Here is a 22,338-nt window from a genome sequence, read left to right as displayed (position 1 = left end):
CTTCCCTAGTCGTCCAGTGGTTAAGACTCCATGCTACCACTGAAGGGGGCTCAGGTTTAACTGAGGTCCCACATGCCATGCAGCACGGCCAAAAAAAACACACCAATATATTTCTAGATATATGCCCCTATGTTCATCGTGGCACAGCATTCTTTACAATAGCCAAGATACGGAAACAACCTAAGTGCCCACCAACGAATGGATAATGAAGATGTGGTGTATATATACAATGGAATACTAATCAGCCATAAAAAAGATGAAATCCTGCCATTTGTGACAACATGAACGGACCTTGAGGTTATTATGCTAAGTGAAATAAGTCCTGTGGAGAAACACAAATACCGTATGATTTCACTCATATGTGGAACATAAAAGACTAAAACAAAACCCCAAATAAATTAACAAACCAAACCAAACCTACAGAGAACCCAGCAGCAGTTACCAGAGTGGGAGGGGCAAGGGGGAGGGAAAAATGGGTAAAGGGAATCAACAGTATGGTGATGAATGGAAAATAAAGTTTTGGTGGGTAGCATGTTGTAGAGTATACAGAAGTAGAAACAGAATGTTGTACACATGAAACCTATGTTATAAATCAATATTACGTAAATTAAAAAATTACACAATTAGAAATTAATATAGAATGAGCAAACTGGAGTTAAACTTGAACTATTTTGGTAATCCTTAAATAATATTCTTCTGCTCCAAAAGCAATCAAATACTTGGTAACAGTGCCTATGTCTAGTAGAAGCCAGAGATTAGTCTTTATCACACAGAGTACAAATGTTATGCTGTGTATGTATCCAGACTTTACATTCTCCTTAGGCTACTATTATGAAAGAAAACAGATTATCTTCGACAAGATTATAAAAATGATTTCTTTCCTATTCTGAAGCTGCTCTGTTAATTCAAAGGGAAATGAAAATATGTACGGAAGAGAAAAACAAAAATAAAAACAAGGCCTCGCTGTGTACATGCCACTGTGCTAAAAGTCTTGTTATCTTTCAAAATTCTCCTTTTAAGGTAGGTATTAATACTGCCAATTTAGAGATGAAAAAACTGAAGTTCAGTGTATTTTAAAAAAAAAATCATTTGTATAATAACCAACTATGAAGGACTCAGTGTATGCTGTTTTTCCAGAGACATATACTGTGACATTGTAACAAACTTGTAGAAATAGCATCAATATAAATTTCAAGGGAGAAATAAGAAATATATTGAATAGCTTTGTCTTTCATAGAAATATAAATGTGAGAGACAGGAAAAAAAAAAGAAGCGATGTTTCTGCTGTGGAGAAGGAAAAAGCCACTGGACCTAATGAGCGTTGGGCTTGTGTATCTATCTGTGAATTATGATTTGAAACAGTTACATAATCTAGAGGTAATACAGTGTCATAGCTGAAATCATGGAGATATCAGCAGTGTTCCTTCATAGGATTTAAGAGTTAATACTTGAAAGCATTTAAAACAGTGCCAGGAATACAGCAGGGACTCAATAAATGTTTGGAGTTGTTGAGCATCTACCATGTATATGACCAGCACAGCCCTAGGAAGTTCTCACTGTGGTTGAAGAGCAGCAGCGCCCCTGATTGTTAATGAGCAGCATCTGCTGGTCATCCAAGGTGACGCAGGATCCCATATTTATAAGGGTCTGGCTCAGTCCACACCCCAAGAACTGTATAGAGCATGATCAGTGGTCCTCCCCAAAAGCAAACTTACAAACAAGGATTAAAGAGGAGTCATCAATTTTAACAGGAATTTTTATTTATACAAAGCATTATAATTTTCTCAAGGTTCTTCACTCATTTATCAACAAACTTTCCACTGTATTAACAAATTAACAGTGTCACACTACATTTCACTACCTTTCAACCTCCAAGCACTCAACTTAGAGACGAACAAAAAAGTGCTCGAAGCACCAAATGGAAAGAGAAGAAAACTAGGAAAGGTTAACAGAGATACTTCAGAAGCAGTTAAAGGGGATGGGTTAGGGGAGGAATTAGATTCCTGAGCACCATCAGATTTCCCTTATGGTTCAGAGAGGTTTACAAAATCATTTTTAAAAGACATGAGATTAGAACTAGGGAATCAGAGGAAACCACACTTTGGGATATTAAGCAGGTCATCCAAGTTCCTGGATTGGGAGAAGTGAGAAAAAGAGGGACAGAGAAAGTGGGAATGGGGAGCAGAGGAGAGGCAGAACAGAGACAGGAGGTGAGAAGCACAGAGGGAGAAAGTTGTGCCTAGAAGAAATAAAGTCTGGAACTTGTCATGAATTGGAATAATGAAAAGCCAAGTCACAAGTCTAGGAGATGGACTACAAGAAGAGAAAGCCTGGAATTTTATACCTTCCAGGAGGTGACAACAAATCCTGAAGCTGTACAGTCGCAGGCAGTGAGGTGCATTTAAGACTAAACCATGTTTTACAAGAGTAAGACGTTGGCAACCTTACTTGACTAATTCTACTCTGTTGATTTAAAAGCGTTATGTGCTGAGAACATAGTCACCCAAGCAGGTAACATGCCTATAGGCAATTTAGAAGGGGTCCAAGCCAAGTGAGTCTGTAGAAACCAAAATTCAGTTAATGTTACTGTCAAGTGAGGAAACAATAGAAAAGATTTCATTGTTCTCTCGAACCCTTATAGTAATTTCCTAAAGCTAAGCCATTCTGATCACCTGAAATAAGCTAGTATTGCCAAATACTGTACAATCGAATAGGCTGACCATGATCGAACCCCAATTTTTCCTGAGCCTTGACTGCCTCTGTGATCTGGAACACAGTCGGCAGCATGGAAGTTATTATTACTTTTTTGGGGGGTGGGGAGGGAACTGGGGATCAACAGCTGCCTAACTATACGTGTAAGTAAACAAGAGAGATCAAACTGACCAATTAAATTAGCTGTTCAGAATCTCTCTTGCCAAAAAGTCATAACCTTGATACTGATTAAGCAAAACAGGATTCCGCTACTCAGATGCTCCGAGTCTGGGAAGCGCTGGTTTTGATGATAATTCTGATGATAATTCAGTTTTTATCTCGATCTTCTGCCTAAGACTACTCCGCCCAGCACGAAAATGCTTCACACAAACGTGTACGGCGTTTCAGAGTGGTACCTTCCGAGCTGCGTCTCCCCATCCTCTCAGTTGTCCACTTCCTCCTCTTCATTCTGTTCTTCTTCCTCCAGCCTTTCCTCATCTTCATCGTTGTCCTCATCCCTGCTCTTGTCTTGCTCTTCTGAATCTGTTTTTTTGTCTTTGTCCTTCTTCTTTTGCTCTGAAGCTTCCTTCTTGCCTTTTTGCTCCCTCCTGTAAGCTGTAAGGATGAAGGGGAGGGAGTTAGGAGGCAAGGCTGAACCAGACTGCAGCAGCTAACTCCACTGCATAATTGGAAAAGCTGAGGCACAGAAGGAAAAATAACCCGCCCAGCACCACAAACAGTTATGCGGTGGTGCCTGCCATCGGAGTCGCAACCAATACTTTGCTTACCAGACTTAAAGGCACCCCAGCTGATAAAGACTTAGGGCCAGGTGAGCAGATCATACAGGATGAACATCTACTTGGATGAGAAAACGAAAGGGTAGTTACCTTCCAGAGCTTCTTTTAACGGGGTCACGAACCGCTGAAACTCCATCTCCTCCATGGCGGAGAGCACATCGCTGGCATTCAGTGTCTTGCGTTTCCCTTTCATCGCGAAGTTGTTGGCACTGAAAGAAGAAAGATTAAGGACTGTCAGATGCCCTCTTGCCGCGTACGGAGTGGGTGGGAAAAGGAGCACCCAGAAGTAGCAAGAGAAAGCCTGCATGCACGGATTTTTGTGACACGGTAAGTCCCTCCCTTACCTGTACAAAAGGGTTAAAGCAAAGTTACTGTTTTCTTATTTTGTTTCAGAGATTGCAAGACGTGTACGAGGGCTCTGAACCTCCCTCCACTGAGGTAGAACATAATTCCTGGGGTTTGCGGGCTCCAGGCCACGAACTCCGAACCAGTGTGTGTGTGGGGGGGTCTCTTTACGCCTTATGCCCAGTTAAGCTCTGGCTAGCTCTGTCCGCCTCACCAGGATGTGGCGTACAGCACGAAGACGCTGGCGGCGCGGGAGATGGCGCTCCGGGCCTCCTTGGAGATGCTGACACCGTCCGGGAGCTGTGAGAAAAGCGCGGGTGAGCAAAGCTACCGGCCCAGGACCTGTTTTCCCCTGCCCGCTCGTCCGCCCCTGGCCCGTCCGCCAGCCGGAGCTGCTCACCGCCTCCTTGATGATCCTGGTGATGACGGCATTGGGCAGGTTTAGGTCCTCGGGCCTCTCCGCCATTGCCGCGGCCGGGGCCCAGGCCTCGGACCTCCTCTTCAGGCGGCTACAGCGTCCGGACTTCCCGCGTCGCCACGGTCTGACCCAACGAGGCTTCCGTCGCGCCGCTCGTTGCCCACACAGTGTCCCACAGTGCCCCGCGCGCCATAACCTTCCTCCTCCTCCAGCCCAGCTTCCGCTTCCAGTGGCTGGTGCTTCCGAGCTTTGCACGCTGCCATGGTCTTGGCTCGAGGGATTTCCGTCCGGCCTCACCGGCACCTGGCGTCCCTTCCCAGGCTCGTTTCTCTGCTTCACGCCACCACCGTCTCTGGAACTTGCTTAGCAAATGAAGTATGGCTCACTGGGCTTCCGTCCCTTTCCCATAGTGCTCTGCGCTGCTGCCTTGGCGACGTCGCAGCCTGGTGGCTAGCGTGGGAGACGGAGGCGTGGACTGAGCTGGTGGGGCGGGGCTCCTCCCGATGAGAGGCTGGGCCCATCGTTCACTTCACCGCGGGTCGAAGAGTGGCGTTTTTCTGTGGGCCTAGGCCGCTTGGCTTCCGCTTTGGTTTCGCGGAAGCGCGGCCCTCCGAGGCCGCATTCTCCCACTTCCCTTTTCCGGAACGAAGCGGGAAAACTTTTTTCAAGTCTGCCGGCGCAAATGGCCACCTCTAATGTTTTTAGCCCTCTCGACCTTGTAGTAATGGTATTAAGAAAAACTATTACCTAAAATTTTTTTTTAACGCACACTACTTTGCCAGCACCGTGCTAGGGCTGGCGACATAGAGATGGGCATGACTAGACCTCGGGGCTCAATTCGGGCTGGTCAGGTAACAAAAGGGCAACACGCAGCCGGTTGTAAGAATAATGTAACATTATATTCGCATTCAAAAACAAACCCTCTTACAATTGTATTTGCTTTTTAGTTCATCGAATTGTTTATCGTGAATCTTTCCTAGTAAAAAAACATTTCCATGGTTTTGCAGTGGCTTTTTTAAAAAAAATTATTTATTTTTGGCTGCGTTGGGTCTTCATTGCTACACGCGGGCTTTCTCTAGTTGTGGTTCTCTTGTTGCGGAGCACGAGTGTGGGCTCTAGTGTGGGCGTCAGTAGTTGTGGCTCATGGGCTCTAGAGCAGGCTCAGTAGTTGTGGCGCACAGGCTTAGTTGCTCTGCGGCATGTGAGACCTTCCCTGACCGCGGCTCGAACCCGTGTCCCCTGTATTGGCAGGCGGATTCTTAACCACTGCCAGGGAAGTCCCTGCAGTGGCTTTTTGAGTTCTACGATTTTCCTATTACATTTGTAGCAATTGTCCTCACTCCCGCAAAGCAGAAACGCTTTTTTTTCTTGAAACCTGCTGTCTCAGGTCACCCATAGTTTTCCTGTTTTTGACAGTGACATGAACACGGAGAAATATTTCCCTATTATAAAAAAAAACAACAGCAAAGGAGATGATAAATGGCAACTGAAACTGCTTCAGTTAGAGATTATAGGGTTTGATGGGAGAACTGTCCACTTGGCTAGAATACACCTGGTTTAAAGATGTCAGGAAGTGCTCAGCTCCAGCCAGTTGCTATCTAGTTGGAATTGGGCCCCTGTGTTGTTAGATATTTTAATTTTTAAGAGGAGCCAGCAATCTGGACGTTATGGACTATTTTCATCTTTGCGTAATGGCTCAAAGTGCAGGCCAAACAAAACAAGTCATAGGCCAGGTGCAATCCCAGGCCAATAGTTTGCTATCTTTGGTTTAAATTATAAGCACTTTAGAACAGGAACTTACTTTGTTCTTTATTGTTCTCTATGCCCATAACAGGTCCCCTCACATATTTGGTAGTCAATAAATGTGTTGAGTAAAAGAAAAAAGAAATGGACACTGTCCTTAAAAAGTTATTAGGGATCAGGTGGTACTGATTGCCTAAAACATTTCTAGAGAGAGAAAGATAACATTTATTGAGCACCTGTTGTATATCATACATAAAAGTACACTATCTTATTTAATGCTTCTATGATGCTACTTAGGGATTTCCCCTTCCCTACTTTATATGAGGAAACAGGCTGAGGGAGGTGAAGTAACTTGCCCAAGAGCATACAGCCAGTAAATGAAAAGCCAGTGGCTTCTGATGCAACTGTGGGTCGACTGATTTGCTGTTTGAGCAAACCCATTCATTTCTGGTGGGTATTTTAGCTGCCTGAGTGAGAACTGGAGCATACTGAAAATTGAAGCATCTCTTCCAAAAGTTTGAGCCATCTAAAGCACTTCTGTGACTCAGCCGTCGCTCAGTATCCACAGAGGATTGGTTCCAGAAGCCCCTGTGTATAACAAAATCTGAGGATACTCAAGTGCTATGTACATTACTTATAATTTGATAAGGCTTTTTGGAGATGGTGGCATCTTCTCCCTAATGATTAATGAAGGGGAAAAGGAAAGGATGCTAATATTTATTTTGAACTATATGCCAGAACTTTTTTCCTCTCTTTCTATTTTTTTTTTTTTTTTTTTGCGGTACGTGGGCCTCTCACTGTTGTGGCCTCTCCCATTGTGGAGCACAGGCTCCGGACGCGCAGGGTCTGCGGCCATGGCTCACGGGCCCAGCCGCTGCGCGACATGTGGGATCTTCCTGGACCGGGGCACGAACCCGTGTCTCCTGCATTGGCAGGCGGACTCCCAACCACTGCGCCACCAGGGAAGCCCTGTGCCAGAACTTTTAATGTCCATTAATTAATTGTTGTGGTGATCCTGTGAAATAGACTTATCCTCATTTTGCAGCTGAGGAAACTGAAGCGCAGATTGGTTAAATCTCAGGTCGCTCAGTTATTAATTTAAATGGTCAGTTAGGAGACCTTCTGGAGTCAGTCTGAACCCAAACTCTTATTACTCTACTCCATGCTGAGATAATTTCATGCTTGCTTGTTACCCAATTCCTAATTATCCTGTGACCACCATTTATCTATATGGTTCAACAAATATTTCACGCTTTGAGTGCAAATTAATATCTGGACTGCATGGCTAATGTATAGTATTCCCTAATTATGTGGTGATTGTTTTTCCAGAGGGCTAGAAAGCTGCAAGATTGGCTTTTGTCCTAAACCATTTGTAGCTATGGACTTGCCAGATAAAAGCCAGTGGGATGAAACTACCTGTGACCTGGCTGTTTGTCAGCATCCACAATGCTGGGCAACTCTCCGCCGAATTGAGAGGGGCCACCCTCGAATTCTGGACTCCTCCCGCAAATCTCCTCCGGATGCTGAAGGTGAATTAACCATCCCTGTCTCCTTCCATACAAGATCCTTGAATTGTTTCTGTTTGGCTCCCTTTTGACATGTTACATGTTTTCCTCTGGTCTGGTCTTTCAGACAGACTCCCAGTGCTCACCATTGTAAACATCGCAGATTCCTGCTTCCAGGCCAAGAGACTTGCTTGTGGTCATTCATCAGGATTTACCTTCCCCAAGGCTCACTCTTTATTGTCTCAACGTTCAAAGTTTTACTCCAAATTTCAATGCAGGTAAATTATCATGGAATCTTCCTTAAAGGGCTTATGACCTCAAAATTCTGGGTTAACTTCCTTTGCTCATGCAGTAGACTTTGAGAAAGCTAGATTAAAAATGAAACATTAATGGGAGTTCCCTGGTGGTCCAGTGGTTAGGACTCGGCTCTTTCACTGCTGTGGCCCGGGTTCAATCCCTGGTCGGGGAGGTGAGATTCCTCAAGCTGCATGGCGTGGCAAAAAAAAACCCAAACAAACCCTCACTTAAAGGAGTGATGAATAGTTAGTGGCAAACAGAAAGAAAGTGTTCTTTTTTATTTTTATTTTTAAAAATTATTTATTTATTTATGTTTGGCTGCATTGGGTCTTCGTTGCTATGCTTGGGCTTTTCTCTGGTGCGTCGAGCAGGGCTACTCTTCGTTGCGGTGCATGGACTTCTCATTGCGGTGGCTTCTCTTGTTGCAGAGCATGGGCTCTAGGCACGCGGGCTTCAGTAGTTGTGGTACGTGGGCTCAGTAGTTGTGGCTTGTGGGCTCTAGAGTGCGGCTCAGTAGTTGTGGTGCACGGGCTTAGTTGCTCCACGGCATGTGGGATCTTCCCGGACCAGGGCTCGAACCCGTGTCCCCTGCATTGGCAGGCAGATTCTTAACCACTGCACCACCAGGGAAGTCCAAGAAAGTATTCTTACTTGTCTTGTAGGAGTTGGTTAAAAGAGGGGAGGGTGTATTCGTTTTCTACGGTTACCATAAAAAATGTACTATAGACTGTGGATTAAACAACAGAAATTTATTTTCTCACAGTTCTAGAGGATAGAAGTCCAAGATTAAGGTATTGGCAGAGTTGTTTTCTACTGAGCCCTCTCTCCTTGGCTTGTAGGTGGCCATCTTCTCCTTGTGTCTTAACATTGTCTTCCTTCTGTGTGTGTCTGTGTACTGATCTCTTCCTACAAGCACACCAGTCATATTGGATTAGGGCCCACCTATATGACCTCATTTTACCTTAATTATCTCCTTAAAAACCCTATCTCCAAATATAGTCAGATTCTTTTTTTTTAACTTTTTTTTGGCTGTGCTGGGTCTTAGTTGTGGCACACAGGATCTTCGTTGCAGCACACAGACTTGTGTAGTTGTGGCATGTGGACTCTTGGTTGCGGCACGCATGCAGGATCTAGTTCCCCGACCAGGGATCGAACCTGGGCCCCCTGCATTATGAGCTTGGAGTCTTACCCAGTGGACCACAGAGAAGTCCCCAAATACAGTCACATTCTGAGATACTGGGGGTTAGGACTTTAACATAAGAATTTTGGGGAACACAATTGAGCTCATAACAGGGAGGATCTCATCAGCTTCTGTGGGTCTTGAGAAAACTGTGTCCATATATGCTGTTTTTCTTATCTTTTATTTTTAGGTATGAAATTATTTGTAAGCTCTCGAAGGCAGAAGCAGTGGTTTCCTTTTGAATCTCCTGCAGAGTCTAGGCGCCCAGTTAGAACTTGCTGATGTTGGAAACTAAGGGACGTGTGTCTGTGGAAAACGTAGACTTAAAATTCAAAGGCCCTGTTGCCTGGAATCAAAACACTAATGGGGGCCCTTATAGTGGTTTCTTATTCCTGTTTGATTTAAGCAGCGCTTGATGATTTCTTTTAGGCTAAAAGGTAGTATAGGAGAGGGTAGGACTACTTTCTGGTTTTCTGAGACTTGAACGCTGAGAAAATGGTGGCTTCTTGCAGTCAGGGCCTGTCAAAGCAGACTATGACATCATTTGCTTAGTTGCTCATTGAATTCAGAAATATATCTTAGTGGGGTCACTTTGTTGTGTGCTGGGGGTATTATGGTAAACAAGATATGGTCTTTACCTCCAAGGGGCTTTCAGCCTAGTTGGGGAGACAAAGAACCATTCAATGTGATGTGTGTGGTGAGAGGAGTGCCCCTTTAGTATGTGAAAGCACACAGGTAGGGCTCCTAGCCCAGGGCACTGTCTTCTGTACAGATGACATCTGTGCCTAGACCTGAAAGCAGAGCAGCCTAGTGAAGCGGGGCTTATAGGTGGGTAATGCATGGGAAGAGAGTTCTAGACTATAGCACATGCAAAGGCCTGGAGGCAAGAGGAAATTGTTTACATATCAGGAAAGTAGCTCATTGTGTCTAGAACAGAGAGCAGGAATGGTCAGAGATGAGGCTGGGGAGCTGGAGTAAAAAGTAGGGGCCTGTGTCTCGGAGGACTTGATAAATCCGGCCAAGGAGTCAGGTCTTTATCTTATACCTCTTTGCAATATTCATTCATTTATACATTTAACATGTTTTAAAAAAAAATAAAATAACAAATGATATGAAAATATGAAGGGTTGATATTCTTTTTTTTACTGTGGTAAATATACATAACATAAAATTGACCATTTTAACTATTTTTTTAAAAAAAAATATTTATTTTTGGTTGCACTGGGTCTTCGTTGCTGCGTGGTGTGCGGGCTTCTCACTGCGGTGGCTTCTAGTTGTGGCACGCGGGCTCAGTAGTTGTGGTGCACAGGCTTAGTTGCTCCGTGGCATGTGGGATCTTCCCGGACCAGGGCTTGAACCCGTGTCCCCTGAATTGGCAGGCGGATTCTTAACGACTGCACCACCAGGGAAGCCCTTAACCATTTTTAAGTGTACAGTAGCATCAAGTACACTCAACAGTCTTGTGCAACTATTGCCACTATCCCCTTCTAGAACTTTCTCATCATCTCAAACAGAAACTCTGTGCCCATTAAACAATAACTCCCCTTTCCCTCCTCCCTGTGGCCCCTGGTAATCTCTATTCAATTTTTTTGTCTCTATGCCTTTGCCTATTCTAGGTACCTCATATAAGTGGAGTCATACAATGTTTGTCCTTTTGTGTCTAGCTTATTTCACCTTGCATAATGTTTTCAAGCTTCCTCCTGTTGTCACATTTTTCAGAATTTCATTCCTTTTTAAGGTTGAAAAATAGTCCATTGTATGTCTGTGCCACATTTTGTTTAGCATGTTTTTGAACATCTACATCAAAGTAACAATAAATTTTTGTCGATGGTGATGTAACTATCTGTAGTTGGAGAGAGAAGCACATAGGCTATGAATTCAGTTTGATGCAACAAATAGTTGTGAAGTGTTTGCAATGTGCAACGTCTGGAAGCTGTTCCAGGAAAAACAAACAAAACTTAAGGCGATGCTGAGACCCTACATTCATTTGGTAGGAATTAAGCCCAAGGGTTTCTGTATATAAGTAAGAGGCTTTTCCTCATAGCCCTAATTTTATCATTCCACTTAAGTCTTTTGTGACTCTGTTTCATGTTTGGAAACTCATTTTTTAGGCCTTGGAAGGATTTACCTGACAGAGACTTAATACACCGTACTAACAGATCTCCCAAAGTAAGTCACAGATTAAAAAAGGTACTTCCTCAGCATTTTCTCTTTACTAGTGGGAATAAAATATTTGCCTTTATTTAACATTCAGGATGACTATAATCTGAATAATGGTGATGATCACTATCTAATATTGGGCCCTTACTGTGTGTTGGGCTCTGTGCTGATGCCTTTACATGTTATACTGTTTTTAGAGATTGATTTGAGGTAGTTTGGCATAGGTGAGAATTTCCTATCTCTGTCCTGCATAGAGCATGTTCAGCTACTAAGTAGACACTGTCATCTCATAATACAGGGAAATTAGAATGCCAGAATGTCAGATCTAAAATAAGCCTCAAGATCGTCTACACTCATGACTTTCAGAGTTTTTCAGCTATGACCTATGGTAAGAGATACACTTTACAACAAAATATCATGGAACAGTCTTTACCGTAACTATGAGCAATATATTCTGAAGTTTTCTATCCTGTTCTATTTCATTTTAAAACAGTGTAGGCTGTGATTCACAAAATTTGATTTCGTGACCTATGAATAAGTTGCAGCTGCAGTTTGAAGAATATTGCTATGGTCTATCTCATATATCTTACAGTTGAGGAAACTGAGGCCCAGATAGGAAGTGATTTGCTGAAGCACAGCTAGTTAGGAGAAGAGCTAAATTTTAAGAAGGAAAAAACCCTTCTACTTGTCTACAATAGAGATTTACAATTTTTTGCAGTCCTACTGGATGTCTTATATTTTTCCCATAAGATCCTTCACTTTTCATGTGGTGGAGAGTAAGGGTAAGGGACCAAGAGAGGGTAGATGGGTTTGAAAAGATGAATGTACAAATCACTTACCTCTTTGACCTCTTCAGAATGAGAGGGTTAGATTCAATTAGTTTTAAGTTAATTGTCTAGGATAATACACGCGCATGGTTCTAAATTCAAAATGCATAAAAGGGTTTATGGTGCAAAAAAGGTCTTCTCTGTTCCCCCGAGCCAGTTAGTTCCTTTTCATGGGGACAACCTTATTTTTAATAGTTTTTTTTTTCCCTGCCTGAATCCTGCCAGAGGTATAGAATAGATGATTTATACGATTTCCTTTTAAATCTAGGATCCTAAATAGTGAAATGTGAAAAAATTTATGACTTTAACTTTTATGTAGATGCTTATAATTGTAGACAGGCTGTAAAAGTAGAAAACTTGCTTCTGCCTCTATCGGTTCTCTCCCTGCTCCCAGACTGTGTTGTTTTATCTGCAGGGGATCTAAGTCTCTGTAGTGCAGTGGGCAGAATGAGTAGTGTTCCCTTAGGTAAGCCCCAAGGTATCCTCCTATGAGGTGGGGTTGGGAGTTACTAAATGCTACCCTAATGTGGCAGGGAGACAGGGGACACTATACACTTACCAGTGCTCACTCTTGCAGAGTACCTTTACTGATACCTAGTTTCTCTGAGGAGCAGTATGAAGATATTTTGGGGATCAGAAATGTTTTTTTTCTTACCATCTTCTGAACCACCATACCTTTTGGTTAGCATGATGATTCAGTCCTTATCCCAGTACATACACAGGCTTTATATCTTTCTCTTAGCTATCAGTGCTAAATTTGAATGAGACACAACTTCCTTGTCCTCAAGATGTAGGAAATATGGATGTAATTTGGATCCCAGAGAAGCATATGAGGTGAGTATCGTGTCGAGAACTTGGGAGTCTTCAACTCTTGTGTTCTACAAATGCCTATCGTACTCTACAGATCTTCTCTCTGTGACTTTTTTTTTTCTTTTTTAAAATTAATCAATTAATTAATTTTTGGCCGTGTTGGGTCTTCGTTGCTGCGTGTGGGTTTTCTCTAGTTGTGGCGAGCGGGGGCTGCTCTTCATTGCGGTGTGTGGGCTTCTCACTGTGATGGCTTCTCTTGTGGGGGAGCACTGGCTGTAGGGCACAGGCTCAGAAGTTGTGGCGCACGGGCTTAGTTGCTCCACGGCATGTGGGATCTTCCCGGACCAGGGATCGAACCCGTGTCCCCAGCATTGGCAGGTAGATTCTTAACCACTGTGCCACCAGGGAAGTCCCCTGTAACCTCGCTTTTAGCTACCTCATTGCAAGAAGCAGGAGGTCAAGCAGAGCAGAAGGCTATGGTCTCTTGTATTTGCCTCTTGCTACACTGGAATTCTTGTTAGTACACTTTGAGATTCATGCTTTGGGAGTTTTCTACATAAAATTCTACCTGACAGTAAATAGCATACAAGATAGGGCCTAATGTATTTGTGAGGTTTGATTAAGAAACAAATGCCTTCTGACTATCAGTTTTTCTTATTAGCCATCAGCAACTAGTAAAAAAGTTTTCAGTGAAAGCTGTGAATCTTTGGTCTCAACCCTAAGGACTAGCACACTGGTACAAAATAAATAGCATATATATAGAGCTTGTGTACAAAGCAAGCGTGACAAACATCATTTGGCGAAGGTCCAAAGGCTTGCTAATATTGGCAATCATTGGAAGAAATTGGTTTTTCTTTCGTGACTGCTGAGGCTTTCAGATTCTTTTTGAGTGACTGTTTAGAGATGATGAGACTTTATTTTCTTTAAAAAATTCCTGTGTATGCTTCTTTTTATGCATTTTGTGTGTGAATATATATGGTGTAAACAAGAAACCCCTAAGGATTTATTTCCTTTCATGTAAAAGAAGCCCAGGGTTGGGTGGGCCGGGGCTAGTATGTCAGCTCCATGAGGTAACCAGAAGCCAGAGCTCCTTCTAGCTTTTTGGGTCATCATCCTTAGCCCATGGCTTCCATCTTCTTAGGTGCTTTCTAGGGGCTTTCAAAGTCTAAGCTGACTGCTAGAGCTTCAGCCATCATATCTGTGTTCCAGGCAAGAAGGAGGAGGGAGATGACAGAGCAAAAAATATTTGAGCACCTCTGTGCTTAGCAGTGGAATTCAGTGGAGAACTAAATACTTTGTCCCTTCCTCCTGGAGTCTTACGGTGGTGGTGGGATTCAGACATTATAGACATTGCTGCACCTAAGTATCTAATTGCTAATTTGGATGAATACTATGAAAGTAAGTAAATGGATTGTATGAGAGAACGGTGGGGAACCTAGTTCAGATGTGAGGGCGAGGTGGGGGTGGGGTTCTTGTTTTTAGCAGCCTCTGGGAAGCAGGTACCCCTGGCTTCCCAGCCAGCCGTCTTAGAGTACTGAATGGAGGATGGAAATCTTCATGTTCATCATTCATACGTATCCCTGATGTTTCTGTTTAAGATGTCTGGGAATAAGTTGTGGTTATTCTTATTTCAAGTCCAGCTGAGAAGAAGCATACTATTCGCAGCCAGGATGGGGAGATGAAAAGAAAGAAATCTACAGGGGTAAGTTTGCTGTTTTGGCCAAACCTTCATGATATTACTCCGCAGAGTTTATTTTTGTTTTCCTTTCAGGTATCTTCCCCATCCCCCCATTCTCTCTTTAAACGAACAAAATCTGCCAAAGAAAACCCCTCTTAAGGAAGGAATAATTACCAAACCATCTTCTACTCCGAGACTCTTTTCCCCTACCTCCTCCTTGTAGGAAAGTAAAAGAACACCTTGAAGAGATGTTAGGAGGAACTGTTGGGTATTCAGAGGGAATTTTTGGTTGATTAAAAGCTAATTTTCATTGTGATGGGAATAGAATTTCAACAGACTAGAAGTTATAATGGACCTGTGCTTCTAATTCTAATTCTGCCATTTATTGGGTAAATGTAGCCTTGGGTAAGTCACAGAGCTGGCAGGTTGCTGTGTCCAGGAGAATAGTGTCTTGGCCCATTTTGTTTGTTGCCGAATCCCCAGCCCTAGCTCTATGCCTGGCACATAGTTGGCCAATAAGTATTTGTTCAGAACCTTTTGGGGAAAAAAATGACACAAAACAGCTAATCCTCATATTTTCTGAATTCAACAGTAGGATTGAAGAGCCAGATTGGGAAAAATGTGGTGGGTCTGGTAGTGTAGAGGAGGTGAGGATGCTGGAGTAGGTCTGGAAACAAGAGTTTCCCGTGGCACCGTTGTACCGGGAAGCTGGAATGCTGATGGGACAAAGTGGCATTGAAGAGAGCGCTTCAGCGAGTTCTTTCCATCATTTCTCTTCCAGAAACACAAGTCATCTCGGGACACAGAAGCACAGTTGGGACTTCCAGGGATGATTGTGCCACCTCCCTCCCCAGTACACTTGTTTGAAGAACTAAGTTCAGAACGCGTACCTTTATGGAACCAGTATGACATGTTACCTCAGGATCTACTGAAGGAGTAAGTACCATGTAAGCCTGTGGGAGAAGCAGAGCGTCTTCTTTTCTTCAGAAGATGAGAAGGGTCTAAGCAGTGTGCTCTTTCTGAGGAGGGAGGGGAGAAAACTGCCACCCTCCTTGGTCACTGAGTTCTTGGACTTAGTGTGCAGTGATGACAGTAATCACCCCCATTTATTAAGTACACTTACATCTGCCAGGCCCTGTGCACACTGCGTATCTTCTCTCATTTAAACCTCCACGGGGAGGTAGACATACTCTTCTTACTGTAGATGAGTTACGGGTAAGTGGGAGGCAGAATGGATGTGTGGTTTGGAGCGAGACAACCTTTGGATTTTGTATTGAAATTTACCGCCTTTGTGAATTTTGACTATTTAGTTAGAATCTTTCATCTTCATTTTCCTCATTTTAAAAATGAGGATAATAATACCTGTCCTTAGGGTGTGGTAACGATTCAGTGGTATAAAACACATGAGCCTGACATATAGTAAACACTTAATCCATTCAGCTACAATTATCATACTTGCATCTCAAAGCCATTACCGAATGAGCACCTGTTGGTACAGGCCTTTTAAGGCCCAGAGTGGACATGTTTTCACATTTGGAGCCTTTTCATCTCTTTCTCCTCAGCCAAGAAGAGCTGCTGCTGACTTTCTGCCATCTCTGTTCCTTGCAGCCTCTTGCTGGATAAAGGGAAAACCATACCTCATCTGGAGATGCAGACACAGTTGGCCATGATGAAAAAGAAACCTCCCCTGGAAAAGAGCCGACCTTACGGTGCCATTTCTGCTAAGATGCATTTACCTGTGCACTGCCTCACCCTGCAGGTAAGAGCTAGGGAACCTCAGAGGAAGAAGTCTGTATGCAAGTCCAAACTCATCTCTCCTCAAGGCTGGAGGAGTTAACATTCTATTTCTTCTTTCTCTTCTATCCTTCCACTCTGGATCCAGGCCCCATAGAAGGGCTGGGCTGTATGTAGGTGAAAGCAAATGTACAGGGAGAGGTTTTAGGAGAGCAGCATTCTCTATTTCTTCTGCATTTTGCTTTCCACACCTTTCCCCTCTCCAGAGCCCCTGGTACAATGCTGCACACATTGGCTTCTCAAAAAATGTTTGTTGACTAGTTGTATGAATGCATTTGGGGATACATTTTGGGAAAGGGAAAGACCTACAGTAGAGCTTTTCTTCTTTTTTTTTCCTCTAGAGACCAGCATTGAGATATCCTGAACATTTGAAGAAACTATATTATAACCTGACAACAGAAGGTAGGTTTTTCTCGTGCTGCTAGATCTCCAGGTACCATTCGCCGTCAGCCCACATTTCTTATACTTGATCTTGGTCCCATGTTTGTGGCCACAGTCTTATAGGGTCACATGTAGAACTCAGAAAACTGCAGCTTCAAAAAGCACCCACTCCCGGCTTGGTCCTGACCAGAGAGAGAGTGTCACCATTGGGTAGCAGAGCACAGCAAGCAGCCCCGCGGAAGGGTGGGAGCTGTCAGGGAGAAGAGGATTGAGCTGGCTCTCTGGTCACCAGGTTACAGGAAGCAGCAGTGGCAGCAGCAGAGGAAGGTGAAGACAGCTACTGGGAAACAGGTAGAGTGGCAGTGAGGGGACCCCCAGGACCTGCTAGGATTCGAGCAAGTGGGTGGTGCCTGGAGCAGGAAGGGATGTATGAGAGATGGGATTCTCCCTGGTGTCTGCTGGTTGTAGATGCAAAGTTCCTGTATGGTTATAGATACTAACTCCCTTCCTTTAAACCCTTTTTTTTTTTTTTTTTGGCGGTACGCGGGCCTCTCACTGTTGAGGCCTCTCCCGTTGTGGAGCACAGGCTCCAGACGCGCAGGCTCAGCGGCCATGCTCACGGGCCCAGGCGCTCCGCAGCATGTGGGATCTTCCCAGACCGGGGCACGAACCCGTGTCCCCTGCATCGGCAGGCAGACTCCCAACCACTGCACCACCAGGGAAGCCCCCTTTAAACCCCTTTTGAAAAGGTTTCTTCACTTCCAAAAATCCTAATTCAGTTCCCCCTCATGTGGGTTTCAGGAGGCTAAAAAGAAATCCAAGAGTGAACCAGGGAGCCACAACACCTCGCATAAACGTTCAAGTGCCATGGCTTATGACCCATGCTGCGGTAAGGAGAGTGTATGGGTTTGGGAGTGACAGAATCCCAGGACCTAGCTGAGGACAGGAAAAGCTGAACACGTTTATCATTTGAGGACCTGCCTTTATCAGGCACTCGGAATTCCCCTTGGAATGCTTTGGTTTGGCTGGTCTACCGTGTATCATCCTTCCATCAAATATTTACTAAGCAAGCGAGCTGGTCCAGGTGTCTGCTTCACATGGGGATTTGAGAGATGACCATGAACATGAGTCAGAGTCACTTTCGCCTCAGGTCCTACTTTAGTAAAGGCAGCGGTTTGAGGATGAAGAGCTAGCCCAGGTTATTGAAGAGAAGAGCCCTGAGGGCCCATCGGCCAGTAAGGCAGGGAAGAGCCAGGGTCCTTCACCAGAGGGCCGTGAGAGTTCTAAGCAAGCAGAGTCAGCCGCTTCTCAGCCATAGGTTAAAGTCTCAGGGGGCTCACACTATCTAGCCCCATCCAGCAGGCAGGGGCTAATTCTTGACAGGCGATCCTTTTCCTATGGTGTTCATGCCAGAGATAAGAGATTCCCCTTTTTGGAGTTCTTATCCTGTCTGAGCTGAAGGATATACTTGCCCTGGTCACTCTGACGTTTCTCAGCTTGAGTGCAGAATGGGAGGGGGGGGGAGAAAGAATCCCCCTAAACCTTGGAAGATTTTTCTGCCCTAAATAGACTGGACATTGCTGTCTGTAATGTGAAATTAACTGTTTAATCATCAGAATTCACTCTGCAACCCTGGGGCACTGAGGGCTCGGGTGAGATGTTTCCTAAGAAGGATGCTGTTCTTGGTTTATCTCCCGTCCCACTGAGCTCTCTGATACCTAAAGTGTCTTCTAACATGAAGATCTAAGAAGGCTCCTGACCTTCACATGGGAGGTAGACAGAACTGGGGCAGAGGTACTTGTCCAAGGTTAGCCCTGCATCCAGGGTGATAACCAGTCCCTGAGTTTCATTCTGGTGCCTTCTGTTCCTCTTCCTGATGCCTCCAATAAGAGCAGCTTTGCTTGGATGACTGGGGGGCCCTTTGAATTGTGTTCTTAGAGCAGTGGCTTGTCTTCCTTGAGCTGAGAAAGGCCTCATGAAAGAGATGATTTTTTGTTTCTTTTTGTAAAAAATTTTTAAGCTGCGCCGTGTGGCACGCAGGATCTTAGTTCCCCAACCAGGGATCGAACCCGTGCCCCCTGCCCTAGGAGCATGGAGTCTTAACCACTGGACTGCCAGGGAAGTCCTGAGGTTATTCTTGCATTGGATCTTGAATATGTGTGAGAGTTTTCCCAGTATGGACGAGAATTCCTGGAAACAGGAATAGGCTGGGTAAAGGCATCTTGGAGGAGCATGGCTGCAGGGAGGAGCATTGAGCAGTCTGACGTGGCTGTGGGGTCAGGTGTTTAAGGGAGAGAGGTAAATCAGGCCGAAGAGCCTGCTGAGATGTTTGATCTTTATCCTTAGTGGTCGTCGGTGATGCTCTACCTTAACGGTGCCCTGAAATCAATTGAGGAGCTTTTAAAAACCTAAAACCCAGGCTGCACCCCAGACCTGTCAAATCAGAGTTTCTTGTGTTAGTATCCAGGCCTCGGTGGTTTTTAGAATGCCCCAGTGCTTCCAGTGTGTGGCTAAGGTGAGGACTAGTGCTGTTAGGGAGCCAACACAAGTGCCGAGCAAGGGAGGTCCTTGATTAGCGTTCCCTTTACCATCATATCTCTGCTGGCAGATTGGAAGATGTTCATTTAAAGAAAGGGAAACTGAGAAAGAAAGAATAAGTGCATTTAGGGACTAGTTGGGGAAACATCTGATACAAAAGAATCATAGATCTAGAGTTTTTTCTGGAGGGAGGATGTTCATTTTCAGAAGCCAATATAGGTACATAGGGATGGCACAAGAAAGTAAGAGCAGTATTCATAGACTGAAAAGGTAGACTTAGAGGTTCTTTTGCTACTATGATGTACAGGCACCTGCCCCTTAGGTTTCATGGAGGAATCCTGGATATTTTAATACGGACTTTATCTTAATCGCTAATTCTGTAATAGGTGTGGTCACAGTCCCAGGTCAACAGAATCACACGTAGAACTCAGAGGGCTTAACTCCCTTTTACCTGCCTCTAAGGTTCGGCATTGTCCTGGATGGGGAGTCACCTGTAGACTAGGGATCAACTAGAAGTCCAACAATGGGGTATGAAATACCAATAAGAAGAGAATTGCATTGATTTTGTGGTCACTAGGTCACAGAACTCTACCAGGTCGGGAAAGTGACAAAAAACAGCAGCAGCAGGTGAAGATAGAAGGCCGCACCTTGAAACAGGTGAGAGTGTCTGAGGGCCATTCTGCTAGGGCTGTTTCAGTTGTCTGTCACTGTATAACAAACCACCCCAAAGCAGAACCATAGTGGTTTGCTATTTCTCATGGTTCTGTGGGTTGACCGGACAGTTTTTCTGGTCTTGCTTAAGGTCACTCATGCAGCGGCATTCAGCTGGAGGCTGGGTTGGGGCTCTTGGCCAGACTGTCTTAGTTCTCTTCTATGAGGCCTCTCCATGTGGCTAGTTTGGGCTTCTTGATAGCATAGTAATCTCATGAAAGCACTTTCCTAGGGATGGGCCTGGAACTGGAACAGTATCACTTCTGCCACATTTTATTTGTCAAAAAAATCACAAGTCTAGGCCAGATTCAAGAGGAGAGGAAATCAACTCCATCTCTTGATGGAAAGAACAGCATGTGCATACAGGAATGGGAGGAATTCTTGGCAGCCACCTTTGGAGGCAATCTACCCTTAGTTGACAGCTGGAAATGGGGGAAACTGGGTTCTGGCTTCATCTGGTCAGCCTGGAGGTCAAAGAATGCGTGACACGAGCTTCTCTCTTCGATCTCAGGAGGCGGCATTTGTTCTGTCTTAGATATTAATTTCTCCAAGAAAAGCATCTTTTAGAAAAGGCCTTTGTTTCCTAAAGTCCTGATTCAAGTTTCCTTACACGTATGAATTTCAGGATTCCACAGAGAGACCACAGATGAACTGCACTAAGAAAAACCTGGATTCCTTCCCCGGTAGGAAGAGTAAGATACTAGGGTGGAGGAACCTTAGTAAGTGACTGAGGACAGGGAGAGCTGAACCTGTGCTGACCAGGATGGTTCACCTCCCTGGAGGGCAGAGCTCTCATCCCTCAGAAGGGTCCTAAAGACATTCCAGCCCTTCCTTTCTCTCTTGATTTTTCACAGTTAGTTGGGAGAAGGCTACAGGTGCAATTAATGGCTGGGTCTTTTTTTAGGTCCTGAATTATCCACAATAGAATGCACTAACAAGGACGTCAGGACTCAGGTGGAGATTTTGCTGGAAGCCCAAGAGAGGACCCCAAACAGTACTTCTAGAACAGGCTGGAACCCTGAGCTCGAACTGCTGAGGATTCTTCAGGACACTGATGAAGAGGATGAGGAGAACCAACCCTCTGGGGCACAGAGTGAAGAGTCTCTGGAGGCATAGGCGGAAGGCATCATGGGGCAGCCTTATTCCAGAGCAGGATGCTTGGATTCCTGAGGACAGTGACCTTGGACATAAGGGCAAGAAGGAGAGGGGACTTCTACTTCCTGGAGCCTCTACCGGGGTCTGACCTTAGGGATTCTGTTTTCTTCATTCACTTCTACTTGCTTCTAAAATAAGCGAGGGAGAAAAAGCCCCACCCCTTTCTAACTTAGACTCTTTCTCTTCCATTAGGGCCAGGATAATTTTAGTGATTAAATGCAACTGCTGCTTATCAAAAGACTCATTTCTCTGTTTCTGGGTCACTTTTATCTCCTCTCTGAAACTGAAAGGTTTCTAGTTACAGGAAGATGAATTTGGCCTGTGGGAACCCCTACTGTGTTTCTTTTCCTCTTATTCCCTGGAAATGGTTTATTTTGAGGATGGCATCTGCATCGTTATCAAATAACATTCATTGTGCTGTGTGTTATGTGTAGTATTCTTTGTGTGGTAGAGGACTCATATTAACCTGAAAGAGTCTAAGGATCCAGTTCCTAAGTACTGAGTCTACGGGAAAATTTCAGTGATGTTCATAAAGACGCAGGATTTCAGAGTCTCAGGGTTGCTTGTACTTGGTTTTTGGAAGGATTTCTAAAAATGTTTTTGTCCTTAAACTTTTTAGTACAGAAAAATTTCAAAATTACGTAAAAGAATAATATAAGGAAACTCAGGATTTAAGTCGTGATGATTAGTACAGAGTTACCTTTTTTTTTTTTCCGCGGTACGTGGGCCTCTCGCTGTTGTGGCCTTAGATTTGGGTAATAAAAGCCTGGGCTCCATGCCCCATGAGTTGAGGTAAGGGCAGTTGGGGCCCCAGTATTCTCAGCAGCTCTACCCGAGGTAGAGCTTCCCTCCCACAGTTAGGGTCTGGGTGGAAGAAGAGAGACTCCGCCTATGGGCTGTACTCATAGAACTTAGTCTCAGCGACAGGTAGCTAGGGGCAGGATGAGAAATGATGACATTCTGTTCCTCCTGGAAAGTAGCCCTCTGACTTGGAACTAGGGAGTGAGGGAGCCCTGCATCCTTGGGCGCAGCAGTCTGGAGTCGAGTTGTCCCACTGAAGTGGGGGGAAAGGACGGGGGAGTGGGCCTAGGGTCACATACCGTAGACTCTTGCAGTTCTTACCGAGGTTTTGTAGATTTTTCTTGAACAAGTGTTTCTTCATTTGTTGTGTGCACTTAGAGCCATTTCCAGAGACTTAAATAAATGAAAATAATTTTCATTAGTTTCACTGGAGAGCTGTTTGTGGAGCTCCTTGCACTGTGAGGCAAGAAGTGGAACTCTGGGCTGGGCCTGGGAACTTTTTGTAAA

At 44.5% G+C, this 22,338-nt stretch overlaps 2 protein-coding genes across 8 annotated transcripts; one reads left to right on the top strand and one right to left on the bottom strand.

The window, feature by feature from the left end:
• Nucleotides 1-1,738: 1,738 nt before the first annotated feature.
• On the bottom strand, nt 1,739-4,667 carry POLE3 (DNA polymerase epsilon 3, accessory subunit). The gene is made up of 4 exons (XM_032635329.1): nt 4,234-4,667; nt 4,048-4,133; nt 3,579-3,697; nt 1,739-3,306 (listed from the first exon to the last, which is right to left on the bottom strand). The coding sequence occupies exons 1-4, from the start codon at nt 4,297-4,299 to the stop codon at nt 3,134-3,136; spliced, it is 444 nt and encodes a 147-aa protein (XP_032491220.1). The 5' UTR covers nt 4,300-4,667; the 3' UTR covers nt 1,739-3,133.
• C6H9orf43 (chromosome 6 C9orf43 homolog) lies at nt 4,498-21,262 on the top strand. 7 transcript variants are annotated; one of them, XM_032635315.1, is made up of 14 exons: nt 4,498-4,626; nt 7,324-7,523; nt 7,627-7,777; nt 11,088-11,145; nt 12,706-12,797; nt 14,409-14,475; nt 15,233-15,387; nt 16,060-16,210; nt 16,587-16,647; nt 16,919-16,977; nt 17,428-17,515; nt 19,742-19,821; nt 20,501-20,558; nt 20,780-21,262. In XM_032635315.1, the coding sequence occupies exons 1-14, from the start codon at nt 4,622-4,624 to the stop codon at nt 20,989-20,991; spliced, it is 1,437 nt and encodes a 478-aa protein (XP_032491206.1). In that variant the 5' UTR covers nt 4,498-4,621; the 3' UTR covers nt 20,992-21,262. The 7 variants fall into 7 exon arrangements, with proteins under 7 accessions (XP_032491206.1, XP_032491212.1, XP_032491211.1 ...); XM_032635317.1 differs by lacking the exon at nt 4,498-4,626 and adding an exon at nt 4,780-4,978; XM_032635316.1 differs by lacking the exon at nt 4,498-4,626 and adding an exon at nt 5,011-5,102.
• The last annotated feature ends 1,076 nt before the right edge of the window (nt 21,263-22,338 follow it).

This window comes from Phocoena sinus, chromosome 6 (assembly GCF_008692025.1).
Source record: "Phocoena sinus isolate mPhoSin1 chromosome 6, mPhoSin1.pri, whole genome shotgun sequence".
NCBI lineage: Eukaryota > Metazoa > Chordata > Mammalia > Artiodactyla > Phocoenidae > Phocoena > Phocoena sinus.
Note: the sequence above shows the minus strand (reverse complement) of the source record. Positions and strands in the feature narration are given on the sequence as shown.

Bases quoted from the DNA above. Each gene is read 5' to 3' on its own strand.
- POLE3 (XM_032635329.1), bottom strand. From the start codon at position 4,299: ATGGCGGAGAGGCCCGAGGACCTAAACCTGCCCAATGCCGTCATCACC. The intron at 4,134-4,233 runs GTGAGCAGCTCC...CTTTTCTCACAG, and splicing joins CCAGGATCATCAAGGAGGCG to CTCCCGGACGGTGTCAGCAT. The intron at 3,307-3,578 runs GTAACTACCCTT...TCATCCTTACAG, and splicing joins GTTAAAAGAAGCTCTGGAAG to CTTACAGGAGGGAGCAAAAA.
- C6H9orf43 (XM_032635315.1), top strand. The intron at 12,798-14,408 runs GTGAGTATCGTG...TCTTATTTCAAG, and splicing joins ATCCCAGAGAAGCATATGAG to TCCAGCTGAGAAGAAGCATA. The intron at 14,476-15,232 runs GTAAGTTTGCTG...TTTCTCTTCCAG, and splicing joins AAAGAAAGAAATCTACAGGG to AAACACAAGTCATCTCGGGA.